This window comes from Oryzias latipes, chromosome 15 (assembly GCF_002234675.1).
Source record: "Oryzias latipes chromosome 15, ASM223467v1".
NCBI classification, from domain to species: domain Eukaryota; kingdom Metazoa; phylum Chordata; class Actinopteri; order Beloniformes; family Adrianichthyidae; genus Oryzias; species Oryzias latipes.
In genome coordinates this window covers 26,041,749-26,054,653 of record NC_019873.2, presented here as the reverse complement: position 1 = coordinate 26,054,653, position 12,905 = coordinate 26,041,749, and the positions used below count along the sequence as shown (strand labels likewise).

The 12,905-nt window shown below is 40.4% G+C and overlaps 1 protein-coding gene across 1 annotated transcript; it reads right to left on the bottom strand.

The window, feature by feature from the left end:
- Nucleotides 1-211: 211 nt before the first annotated feature.
- On the bottom strand, nt 212-12,258 carry lhcgr (luteinizing hormone/choriogonadotropin receptor). Its single transcript, NM_001201515.1, is given in 11 exon segments — nt 212-2,522; nt 3,232-3,285; nt 3,436-3,624; nt 6,218-6,292; nt 6,700-6,768; nt 6,950-7,027; nt 7,312-7,386; nt 8,867-8,941; nt 9,118-9,192; nt 11,736-11,807; nt 12,072-12,258. Coding segments are annotated over 11 exon segments (2,091 nt in total). The 5' UTR covers nt 12,257-12,258; the 3' UTR covers nt 212-1,378.
- Between the last annotated feature and the right edge of the window lie 647 nt (nt 12,259-12,905).

Genomic DNA, 12,905 nt, shown 5'->3' with positions numbered 1-12,905 from the left:
AAAAAGCAGACGATCTTCATGTCAACCGTTTATTCTTATGAGTTTGATCTTGTGTGTGGGAGTTTGACACGATGTGCGTTACACTACGGTCACACCCCACTATGCAACGCACGTTCAAGTGGGCACTTCCAATTAAAAAAAGTATGTAAACGGGCGTATGAAGCTCTCGCGTTCACAACTCTCCTGTTCACGTGTCTCTACACAAGTTTTTGGGCTCCATGGACAAAACGGGCGTCCATTGAACGGGTTAAACCAGGACAAACTTTGACCAATCATTTTCGCTGATTTGGTAGAGACATTTGGAAACTTGAAAATTGATGATGGAGGAGAAATTAAAAATGGCGATTTGTGCCCGGCTGGAGTTCAATGACACCAAGTCTGAAAGAAAAAGCCTGGAGCAGGATTTTCACCGCTTCGACATTTTGCACCAAGCCTCTTCCAGCTGTAAGTGGCGGACATGCGCTTGTAGAATAAGCTAAAGAAGAAGCCCCTCCCTGGTTGTCCAGTGTGAAACCACATCGACTAAATGCATGTTCAAGAACCTGTGTTGTGCCTGGTATGTCTGTAGCTTATGAGATTGATAGCATTTGTGTATAAGTATCAAAGTGTTTGTGTATGACTGTAATAGTAATATTTGTGTAAGAGTATAGTGGAGTATAGTGTCTTGTACGGAGCCTCAAAGATGGCTGTGTACACCTGCATTTCTGTGCGTATATGTATGTGTATCTGTGAAGTAGAAAGTTTGTCTACGACCTTCAAACTTTTTCTTATTTCAATGCTTTTACAATTCATGGGATAAAAGTGACTCATAAGACCAGGGCTGGCCAACCCTGGCTCTCAAGAGCCCCACCCGTGTCTGTTTTCCAGTTGTCCCTGAGCACCTTGCTTCTGATTAGCTGAATCGAGTGATTCCACATCCTGATTGTCTAAACGAACCTGATTTAGGTTGTCAGCATCAGGAGTTCAGGGTTGGGGCTCTTGAAAACCAGGGTTTGCCAGCCCTGCGTAAGAAAAACTCAGTGCTTTAGCGGCGTACCGCCCACAAAAACAAAACAAATCAAAGTGTCACTTTCGGATGGACTCATTTCAAAATAAAGTCACAAAAGTTCAAGTTGTGAAAGGATAGGTTAAGGTATTTTTTTCTACAAATACACTTAGTAGTGGGTCAGTTTTTACCCGCAAGACAACACAAGGGTGAACACACTGACGGTCTCCTCTGATCCTCAAAGAAAGTAAGTGCAGTTGCACCTGTTGCACTAATTTGAAGAGTTTCAGATGATAACATTCCCAGATTGCAAACAGATCTGATACCTTGAGCACAAAGAACCTGCTAACTCTCCATTTTGATCTAGCTTTTCAAACGTTTGCAAACAGCAGATCACGTGGCTCCTTCACTAAGAAAGCAGCCCTTCATCTTAATGTGATAGGCATAGAAGTTAAGCGAGTGTGGTTTCTGGCTGGTCACTCTGCGGGCGCAGGCCTGCTGTGATGCCTTTGATCTGCAAGAATTGGCGTTGGCACGGCAGCAGCTGCAGCGACTCGCCAGCCGGCACACGTCCTTCCGGAAAGCTCGAGTGAAGATGGTGTACAAGAAGGGGTTGCAGAGGGAGTTGATGGGATAAAAAAGGATGAGCAGGATCTTGGAGTGAGACACGGTGATGAGCGGCATGCGCAGGGCGGCGGAGATGGCAAAGAAGGAGATCGGCGCCATGCAAAGAAAGTCTGTGAAAATGAGCACCGCCATGCGCTTGGCGATCTTGGTGTCTCCGTTCCGGGTCGAGTGCTCCGGGTTGCGCACGCTGACATAGATGCCTATATAGCAGAAGCACACCACCAGGAAAGCGGCAACATTGAGGATGAGAAAGGTCACCACGTAGACCTGAGAGCTCAGGGTGTCGATGTCCATTGGCAGACAAATGCTCACTTTGCTGTAACTGCTAACTCCCACCAGGGGGAGTAAGGCAACCAGAAGAGAGAAGACCCAGCCTGCAGCCATCATGGCTGTCACATGGTGCATCCGCAGCCTCTTGTTGACATGCATGGCATTGGTGATGGTGTGCCAGCGCTCAATGCTTATCACAGTCAGCGTGTACACTGACAGCTCACTGGCAAACACTGTCAAAAAGCCGGCTGTGCCACATCCAGGTCCCGTCTGCCAGTCTGTGGCGTGATTGTAGTACTCGTGACGGGAGTGGAAGTCCATGAAAGCGATGAGCATCAAATACAGACCCATGCACAGGTCAGCAAAGGCCAGGTTACACATGAGGAACCGGGAGATGGTCAGTTTGTGGTGACTAACGAGCAGGATGACCAGGACGGCAAGGTTACCGGCCACGGCGAAAATGGTGATAATCCAGGTGAGGCAGCGCAGGAAGGCGTAGCGCAGCAGGTCCTCGCAGGGGTTGAAATCATCTGGCGTTGGCGTGCAAATTACAAAGGGGTTGCTACCACAGTCAAATTCCAGGTCGGGGTACTCAAATTTGATATCGTTGACGAGATTCATGCCGTCATCCGTGGCCTCTCTGCGAAAATATATGAGCGTGAAGATGATTTTGATTTAAAACACTTGACAATTATGATGAAGCCGAGAGGAAGCCGATTCTTATTTTTAGCAGCTGAAAAACCCATCTGTCCCAGTCATTACACTGCAAAAGCATCACATTGTGTGACAACTTCAACTCCTAAACGAAAAATAAAAGCCTGGTTTATTTAGCCAACAGATGGGCTGTTGTCAGATGCATCAAAGTAGTTTTTTTTTTTTGGAGTAAATTCAGCAACAGAGTTTATCAGCAGAAAAATACAAGAAATATATGCAGGTTTCACTTCTTAAAGACCCACTCTGATCATCTTTTGAGCTGCTTTGCAAAGCATTCCCAGTTGTCTTTTAAATCTGATTATGCAGTTTTTTGGAAAAAGCAAAAACTGTTGTTTTCTAAGACAAAGTTTCTGCAGAGCAGCAGCAGGAGTTCAGTAGAAATTCACCTCTCAGTTGTGTGCGGGGACCATTGGTGCAGAGCAACCCCGCCCCCTTCCCCACCCTGTTACCGAGAGCCCTCTGTTCACACGCCCTCCTGCTAGCTTCCTCATATATGTCCTCCTTCATCGGAAAAATGTTAAAAAATCCCCAAAACACAGTTTTCATTAGAGTGGGTCTTTAAAAATTTGAGTGTAGCATAGAGACTCAACAGAACGGCGGTAACTGAGGGTTTGTTAGTGCAGCAAATGACTTACATTTCTGTTTCGCTGAGATTGCATAACTTTGTAGAGTTCTTCAAAGCATTTTCTCTAAAAAAGAAAAAATAAAGACAAGAAAAGGTTAGAAAGCACAAACTGTCGATAAACTAACTGCTAATAGCTGGCCGACTGATCATTTGCATTCACCGCACAGAGATTTGGTCGTTTGTTTCGATATGTATCGATTTGTTTGCCGGCTACCTTTGTTTCCGCCGCCATTTGTCGAAGGCACAGCAGTGGCTCGGGTACGTGAGCTCGGCCTCCAGCAGTTCCGCCAGGCTTTGTAACGGGGGGAGGCTTTTCAGGGCAAAAGTAGCGGTGGCTTTCAGGGTCTGTACCCGTGTGAGTCCTTTGGCGGGGAGGGCACTCAGAGCCGTGGAGGACACATCCCTGGATTGCAAATAATCAATACATTTTAGGAGAATTCATAAAAGAAAAACTAAATGTCTAAATAAATTACAGGGATTAAAAAAAGTTCTGGACGGCTAAAAACTAATAGGAGGGGCTTATTACCAACGACATTTCGCCTTTATTTGAAGGCCAGCACATTCAGCTGATTTAAAACTGAGTCTATACCACTAAGTTGCTTGCATTAAAAGGCCTTCAAGTCAAATTTGCCCCAAACTCTGCTATAAGCTGGCCAATCAGTTTTTCTAAGTCCTGTGTCTTCCTTGTTTACACAGACAGAGAGTCACCATCCTAATCTCTAAATTATAACTGTTTTGATGATTAAATCTTGTTTTTTTGACCTAGTTTAAACACAATCGTGTAAATCTGGTCAATTGAACAAAGATTCTTTAATTCTCCTAAAAACATTTAAAAGAGGACTTTTAAAGCTTTAAAACTGCTGTCATTATTTATTACAGTGACTTCTTTTACTATGTGGTCTTAGCATAGATTTAAAACCTTGTTTTTTTTTTAGAGATTTAAGATATTTGATCAGGTTATAATTTCTGTTTGCTTTACCTCTTTCCAAGCTTTTTCACAAAATCAGCACAGTCAATCATTTTTTTGGGGTGGGCAAACTTTTTGCCTTGTGGGCCACAAAGGGCCCCTAAGATTTGACAGAAGAGGCGGACCAGGAGCAGATGTTTTTTGGTGATCCACCTCATCAAAGAAAGAAATAATATGAAATTTGGACGAAAATTTTGATAAAAAAATAAATGTATACATTTTAAAACAGAACATGTTGGAGTATTTCTTTCAAAACATTGTCTTTGACTCTTATTTTGGTGCCAAATGCACCAATGGGTTGATGCCCTTCAGGGAAAAATACAAACTTAAAGAAAATCTGAGTTTATATGGCGTTGGAATGACCGGGAAAATGACAAACAAATCCTCCAACACTACATGAATGCAGAGTGCCTTTCTTTTTTAGTTTACCGCATGGCCTCTGGGCCATAGTTTGCCCACCCCTGATTGAGAAATAAGGTGCTTATTATTAAAATGAGTTGAAATTCTTTTGCTCAAAACTCAACAATAGAAAAACTAAATTCAAAAACCTCAAATTACTTGATTTACAAATGCTCTAAAAACATCTAAATACATTTTATGAAACACTTTGATTATAAAGATAATATTTAATGAGGATTGATTAGGGTGGGCCAACTTGCACAAAGATCTTCTTCTCATTTTCTTTTACATTTTGTTATAAAAATTAGTCATTTCCATCTATAACAGTAGTTTTTTGTTACTGTAATTCAAATAAACTACAATTAGGTTCATAAAAATTCAAACAATACAAACCATTTGCTTAGAACTATAGCAAAAAAATGTATGTATTATTACAACCCAATGCTATTCAATATTTTCCCTTTTTGAAAACTGCTTTCTAGATTTTTATGTTTAAGATTTAGTGTTAAGTAAAATGATTTGCCGCATGGCAGACTACTCTTAGTACTCTTAAGTGATTGTCTTCTTAGGATTAGAGTTCTTTTCCTATTTGTAGGCTCCCTCTTTTTGCAGTGTGTGCTTGAACTTTATGTTTAATTGTAAATAATACGCTAGGTAAGATATTTTATTCTCTATAAACGTTACTTTCTTCCATCTGCTGCATTTAAAAAAAGGAAAGTCTAAAAGTGTGTTGAGGTTCCTATGCATTGGGGTGACCATGCCACTTCCTGCTGTAACTATGTTTTTTCATCGTCTCTTTTAGATTTGTCACGCTGTAGAATTAACTCCAAACATAAATGCATCATGAAGTTTCTTTTTCTCTAGTATCCTGCAGAGGAAGCACACAGCTGACAGCTAGAGCCTGTATGTGGGGATGTTGTCTGATCCATTTTTATTTTTTTTTATTTTTTAGAAAAGTCATAAATCTGCATTTTTTGGGGTTAAATTGGGCCACATTTTAATTAAGCACAGGGGAAAAAAAGGGGGAAACATTTTGCAAAAAATAATTAAATAAAGTATTTGATTTACTCCAATTTCATGCTTGTTTTTGAGATTTGTGGTGTCAACCTCTTACATTTAAGTAAGATGTCAGGGAAACCTGACATTTCCAAGAAGGGGCGGGACAAACAACGTCCACAGGTATTGGATTTTCAATTCAAACGAGAGTCACCTGGGCTCCTAGCGCTCCTCTTTGCTTGACTTGTTAAAAAATAATTAAGAAATTCTCAGAAAATAGCACAACCATTGACACTGCCGTGACTTTCCATGCCGCAGCGGATCATCTGTGGAGCTATCTCTGCTTGTGGCAAAAAATAGTAATTGGTGGAGCAGCTGCTGAGTCTGACTGCAGCTATGACTAACATCAAACAAAGCTGAGAGCAGTGCAAGAAATTGTAAGTGAAACTTTTGAATTACTTTAAGGGGGAGGTCAGGGACTGTTCCCTTTGGAGCTTTGAGGACATTTGTATTTACTTAAAATTTAAATCACATGCAGAAGTGAAGAAAGGGACACTTCTGAAGGAGACCTGTCCTCTTTCTTTCTGTGTTTTTTGTCTTTTATCATGAAACGTCTCATCGTCTGAATACTTACAGATAACTGGGACCTGTGGCTTCTTCAAAAGCATCTTCTGCAATGTAACTTAGGAATCTGTTGTCTCTCAAAATTCTAAAAAGAGAAAACAAAAACTGTAATCAATGCAAGTTTAAACTGCACTGTTATACTTGGCACAGAGTTTAAAAAGGAAATAACGATGACATAAAACGACCAACGGTAGCCTCTAACCATCCTTCAACTGCATTTGGTTTCCTCAAGTTGACACTAAAGAGGATTAGCATTATTTTTAGACTGCAGGGTGTCTGCACATATTTCATACTCATCAACATCCAGCATTTTCATGCACGGCAAGAAAACAACGGGGTTCCCAATCTCTGTTTAGTCTTACACAAGCCCTGTTTGCTGGTATTCTTAGGTTTATGACTGGAAGTTGAAACCCTGCAACCTCAGGCTGAACAGGGACAAACAGTTTTTCTTCCGCATGTTTAATAAAGCAAATTTCCGTATAAACTGCTTACAGGTTGTTGAGCTTGGTGCCATTGAACGCATGAGATTGTATTTCCTTGAAGCCGTTTCTAACCAGGTTCCTGTCGAGGACACAATGTAATAAATTCCAGTTTGTTGTCAACAGCAACTATCACCAAGGTCAGAAAAGTGAACATCCAATTGCATAAGAAGCATCAATAAACACTCCTGAGAAATGGTGACCAAATGTTGCTCTAATCTCAAGCAGAATGGTAACAAAGGAAATTGTGTCTGTGCGCTCACATGTTAGCATGTCCCTTCGTCATGCCCCGGAAGGAGTTTGCAGGAATCACGTCTATCCTCATGTTGTCTAACATTTCGCTGCAGGCAGAGAAGACGACATCCATCTGAGTTGATTCTGCTTCATTTTCAGTCAAGCAAACATGATGCATATTTATGCAAACAAGCAGTTTGAACTGTGACACAGATGGACAGTTACCGGCAGAGTTGATGGCACGGTGACATTTTTCAAAAACAAGCACCAAAAAAAGTGGGCTAGGCATAAACAAACAGATCTATGGAGAGCCGCGATAGGACGAGCATGCCGTTTTAAAGATGCACGAGTCTAGTTTGGAGATAAACTACTTTTAAATGGGATTACTTACAGGAGAATGCTGGGGGTCAAGGAGGAGACGGATGTGAAATCGGGGAAATGCATCATGCCGGTGTTAGAGATGGTCCTGGGAACACGACAAGAGGAGATTTCAAGATTTCCAAAAGAAATGCAAGGACAAAAAAAGATTCCTAGACCTTAAAAATCCTCCATAACCTAATGTTTTCTTTAGAACAACCCCTCAAAACAATAGGGTTTTTCTGAACAGTTTTAAAGTTCATTTGTAATATTTTTCTACTCTGTACATGACAAAAATCATTACAATGAAACTGCTGCATAAAAAAACTAATTTTTTAAAACAGTTTTAATGTTTAGTAAACCGTATAAATGAAACAAAAACACAATTTCACATATTTTCACATAACGCAAACTATTTGATCTGCTATACATTCAGACAAAATTCTAAAAGCAGTCCAGTGTCACACAGCCAGTTCATACATGATCTGAATTTTCCACATATTATACTTTGGTCTTTTGAGATGCATGCGTTATGTACATAACTCAGCGTTAGCGGTTTCAGGGCGACACTTCTCTACGTGAATTCAGATTTTAGCTGTTCAAAGTCTTTGGTAGGTTGAGACTTAAACAGTTTATGCGTATTTTACGTAGCCTATACACAATTGTTTCATTAATCTTACACAATTGTGTGTTATTTTTGCAAGATGCATATGCAAATTTGTGGATTTCCACAACTGTAATCACGGCTAATGAACACTTATTTAAAGCCCGGCTCTGATCATCTTTTGATCTATTTTTAAATCATTCCCAGTGGTCTTTTAACTACGATGATGCCGTTGTTTGACTAAATAAAAAAAATATTGTTTTCCAGGACATAGTTTTTGCTGAACAGCGTTGTTCATTAGAAATTCACCTCTTAGTTGATGGAGTGTTGGAGTTGAGCAACCCTGCCCTCTTCCCATCACCTATCTGTTCCGCCACCTTACAGCCCCTAACAACCCCAAGTTGTAAAAAAAGGTGAGGAAAATCGGAGCTATCCAGCAGTTCAGTTTAGATCCAGCTTCCATCTCAGACGAGGAAAACTAAGACTTACACAGATTTATTTGTCTGCAAGTGGATCAGAATGGAGCGGAGCAGGGAGCTTGTGGCCCCGCCCAGTGTAGTTTCTATGTCATTAATTCGCTCTTTTATCAAACGGCATTACTTTTTGTCTGCTCCTGATTCACTACGATTTGAATAAATAAATACTCAGAAATGCAATTTTTAACTTACCGTAATTTTCTTAATATCTGTGCTTAATCGTCAAAAAAAAAAAGAATTCTGCAAGAACATGTTAAAAATACAATTTTTCATCAGGGTGTGTTTACAAGAGGTTTTATCAATATAATAAATAACTATACCACGACTTTTTTTGATAATTTTCTTTTATAAAATGTGTCAAATCTAATCAAAAACCAGAGATGTTCAGATTTATTCAAGAGTTCACCAAAGTATAAACTGAAAAGAAAAGTCTAGAAATGTGAGAAATTCCAGAAAATGTAAAGTTTTTAGCAAAACCATTTAGATGATTTATGATTGAGAATACTCACAAAAACTCCAGCCGGGGTAGGTCAGTGAAAGCCCCTCTTTCAATCCCCCTCAGACTGTTGATATTCAGCACTAAGCTGCAAGAATGAAAATCCCTTCATCAGCAACACGGAAAAGTTGAGCTGCTTTATGATTGACTGATAAATCCCATGAACTGAAAGCAAAATACATCCCAGTCGTTCAAATAAATAATTGCTTTCATTGTGTTTAAATGTGACAGGTGGAGTGGAGGTAAGAGTGTCACTTAGCCTACATTTGCTGCAGACTGTGGAGGGAGAGGAAGGCGTGTCTCTGTATGGCCGTGATGCGGTCACTCTGGGAGATCTCTCTGCAGCACAAAGACCAGGCTCCACATTAGTCAAGAAGACAGTAAATTAATTACTCTTCGTCGAGGGCAGGGTTTTGTGTGAGGTGTGGCTTTCCAGGGTTTCCTTGAATACATTTCTGCAACAAAATAGGACAGAGTGGATTGATGGAGGCCTGCAAACCTCAAGGGAAACATGAGAATCCCTGCGAGTCGTACTTTCTAGGGCATTGCGCACATGCTGGACCTCCTGTTTTGGAAATGCTCCAAACATGCATGACAGATGCATTAGACCAGAAAAACGGAGCGAATATGATTAAAAAGGACGACTAAACAAAGACGCCGAAAGACAAACAAAGTCAACAAGCCCACTTGATTTGTCCTTGATCATTTTCCTGTCTGATGGTTGACTTTGCGAAACCCTCTCCATCTTCTGTTTGTAATCATCTCTTTCAGCTCCATACTGTAATCAGCCGGTGTTTTCTTTCAGATAACGCCGCGGTGCTTCCATTCCAAAACCCAGAAACAATTATGGGAATCCATCAGAGCTGCATTTCCCTTTAACGCGGCTGTGACGGCATTACATTTGATGTTTCTGTTTCCTGTGAAGCCTTTTGAAATGATGGCGTAATTGAGACAGCGCTGGGATTTAAACATTACAGCCGTCACAGAGAGCTCACGTCATTCCACCTTAACAAACACTTCGAAGCTGAAATATCCCAGCTCTGATCCTCTAAATTCACTCAGACTTTTATTACATTTTATCCGAATCGGACTGTTTTTGACTTTTTTATGCAGGAAAACTCAGACGTTGAGTTTTTGTTGGCAGTTGGCATAATTGCCCACTTGCCTCTGACATTAACCAGCTGAATTTTATGACCGCCTCTTTAGTAGCGAGACATTTCAAGGCTTTAACTCTCAACCTGCCTGATTTAATGGCCACATTTTATTATGATTTAAATCTCTGCCTGACCCCGTTGATCTCTAACCTTCGATTTCTTTTGTGTTTCTTACTGAATTTATTAGTTGCCCTCACTAAAAGACATTTCACGCACAGCTTTTTGAGAGTTGCAGAAAATACGAGGTTCTTGTGAATGCTCCTAAAAGTTCCTCCAATCTCCTTTTTCCCGCAATCTTTTCTTGACCTCTTTTGACCTTTTGACAGGTCAAAAGAGCAGGAGAGGATCAAAAGGGAAACAGAAAAAGGAGATCTGGACGTTTGCATAATTTGACTAAGACAGCATTGAACTCAAGTAGTACAAATATACTACAAATAACTACAAAAACAGGAAAATATGATCCTGGAAAATAGATGCATTGCATTAAAACAAGTTAACGTAAAAAACGGTAACCAAGAACAATTCAGGTCTGCCATTTAGAGTCTCAATGACAACTAACCCACAAAATCTGCCAATTTCTTCCTGGTTAGAGAAGATTCATTTACGTCATAGAGCTGTTTAGAAGTAGGTCAGCACGCCTTTGAAACTTCTCGACTTTAATAATGACTGATCTGTCCTCGCTTTGTTGTGACAGCAAAGAATTGTGGGACAGGATGCTGTTCGTAGTCAGGTGTATCCTCTGCTAAATGAGATAATAAGGCAATCGGCTTTTCCTTTTTTTTTTTTTTAACTTGCTGAACATCCTAATCAAAGGAGACAGTCCCTTCCAGGCAATTTCACTCAGTGAGGATCCTTGATGTTCAAACCAGGCGGTTGGGACCGACCCCATGAGCTCCGTCAGACACACCTGAACTCATCGCAGCAGTCAGAAAAGACGACGATGCAAATGTCGGAGGTTAAAATGGTCATTAGCTTCACATGATTATTTCTTTGTATTTCCTTGAAATGTGACAACAATTGTTTAAAATCCTAATGAAATAAGAGTTTGGACTTTTTCATTTTAATCGTCTTAAGATGTCTAATCCGTAGCCCAAATTATTAAGACCTCCATCCTGTGCCTTATTGTTTTAAGGCGTTTCCACACAGATACATGCGTATCCCTCTGCATTTCGGCCTAGCTTTTCCACTGTGGACAAGTAGTTATATATACATTTTAAATGACTGGAATGGCCGCTCTTGGTTGGATACCGATGGTTTTCTGAGATTTCAATCTTTCATAAACTTTAAATTATATAATAAAAAACATTTTTTCGTTTTTTAATTGGTAAGCAGTAACTTCTTCTACAACACCACTCTGATCTTTAAGACATGCTTGAAAGCAGTTTAGCAAACTGGCCAAACTTCAGATTCTGTCCAGACATTGCATTTAATCATCAATGGATGAGATCAGCAATTAGCAAAAGGACATTAGCAAAATGAAAGGGCTGCAATATCTCAGATTTTTGCTGCTTCTACAGCTCGACGCTGTGATTTTGTAAATATTTTTTACTTAAAAACATCAAGATGATAAAAGATTTCTTTTTTTCCCCTTTTAAATGGATGACATAAATAGAAAAAAAGTTACATATTAAATCTAAATTAAATGAAAAAAAAAGTTTATTTGGTGTTTCTCAAGAAGCTACTTGAAATGTATTTTTAAAGAGGAAGAAAACAGATAAAAACACTTACATTATGGTAATGTTCATCAGCTCCTTGAAAGCATGAGTGGGAACTTGTTTCAAGGGCAGATGGGTGAGCCTCCTGTAAGATTCATGAGAAAAACGGTTAAATCTACATTTAATATAAGACTTCATTTGAAGAACAAGTGAAAGGCCAACAAAGTTGTCTTTTTGACAGTTTCTGTCTTTTTCACGTCGTTCTTGAGGGAATTCAACAGTGACAGCCAAAAGTCAGTAAAGATGGGCCAAAATGATATAGACTTGGAATGATCGGGGATCCTTTGGATGAGTTTGGGTTCAAGTTAGACTTTATCTGCCGATAAAGAAGAAAGGTGGAGGTACTCACAGGCGGTGCTCAGCTGTTCCTGCTGCCAGCTGAGTGTCTCTGTTGCACTGAAACGTGTCGGGGGTGCAGCGGCAGATGGGATGACAGGGGTACGCCTGGCAGGAGCGCGCGTTCAGGACACCGGACAGCGCGACCAGGAGCCAGACCGCCCGGGGAGCCATGCGCGCCGGCGGGCCACAGCTCATCCTACAGACAGAGTGGAAAGCAGACTAAGATAACAAAATGCCTGGCTAAGTACTCCCGAAGTTAAACAGCACTCAGGAAAAGTCTGGTTTTATCATACTAGGCCAAAGTGACAAGGCTGAACAATCTCTCCCTCTGTGTCTGTGCGAGGATCTGCTGCTGCTGCCTTCAGGTGCTGTCGTAATTTGGAGACTGCTCACCATCAAAGTCAAACACAGGCAGAACTGTCTGTGACAGCTAAGCAGGAAAGGTGTGACGTTCAGGGGGTGGAGATCATAAGAGCTTTGGGAAATATTTGATCTGGTAAAGTAGATGTTAGAGGGAGAAACTGGGATGGGTTGTCTTTTAGAAATCAGTTTTACCCTTTACATTGAACAGGAGGTATTCATTCTTTTATTCCACAAAATAGAAATAACAGATGATTAATTATCGATCTTTTAAACACAACTTGAAGTGCTGCTTCAAATTTGTGTTGACTGTAAAGAAGAATTAGACTGACAGACTTCTATTAAGAAATACACTTCAGGGTCTGCTAACCTTTTTTTTTACATATTCTTGCTAATCCTTTGTTTTTTACGATACATTTTTTTTGTAGCGCAAGTTATAAAGTGTCCAATCAGATGCTTCCTTAAAAGTAGGTGGAGCCTGCTG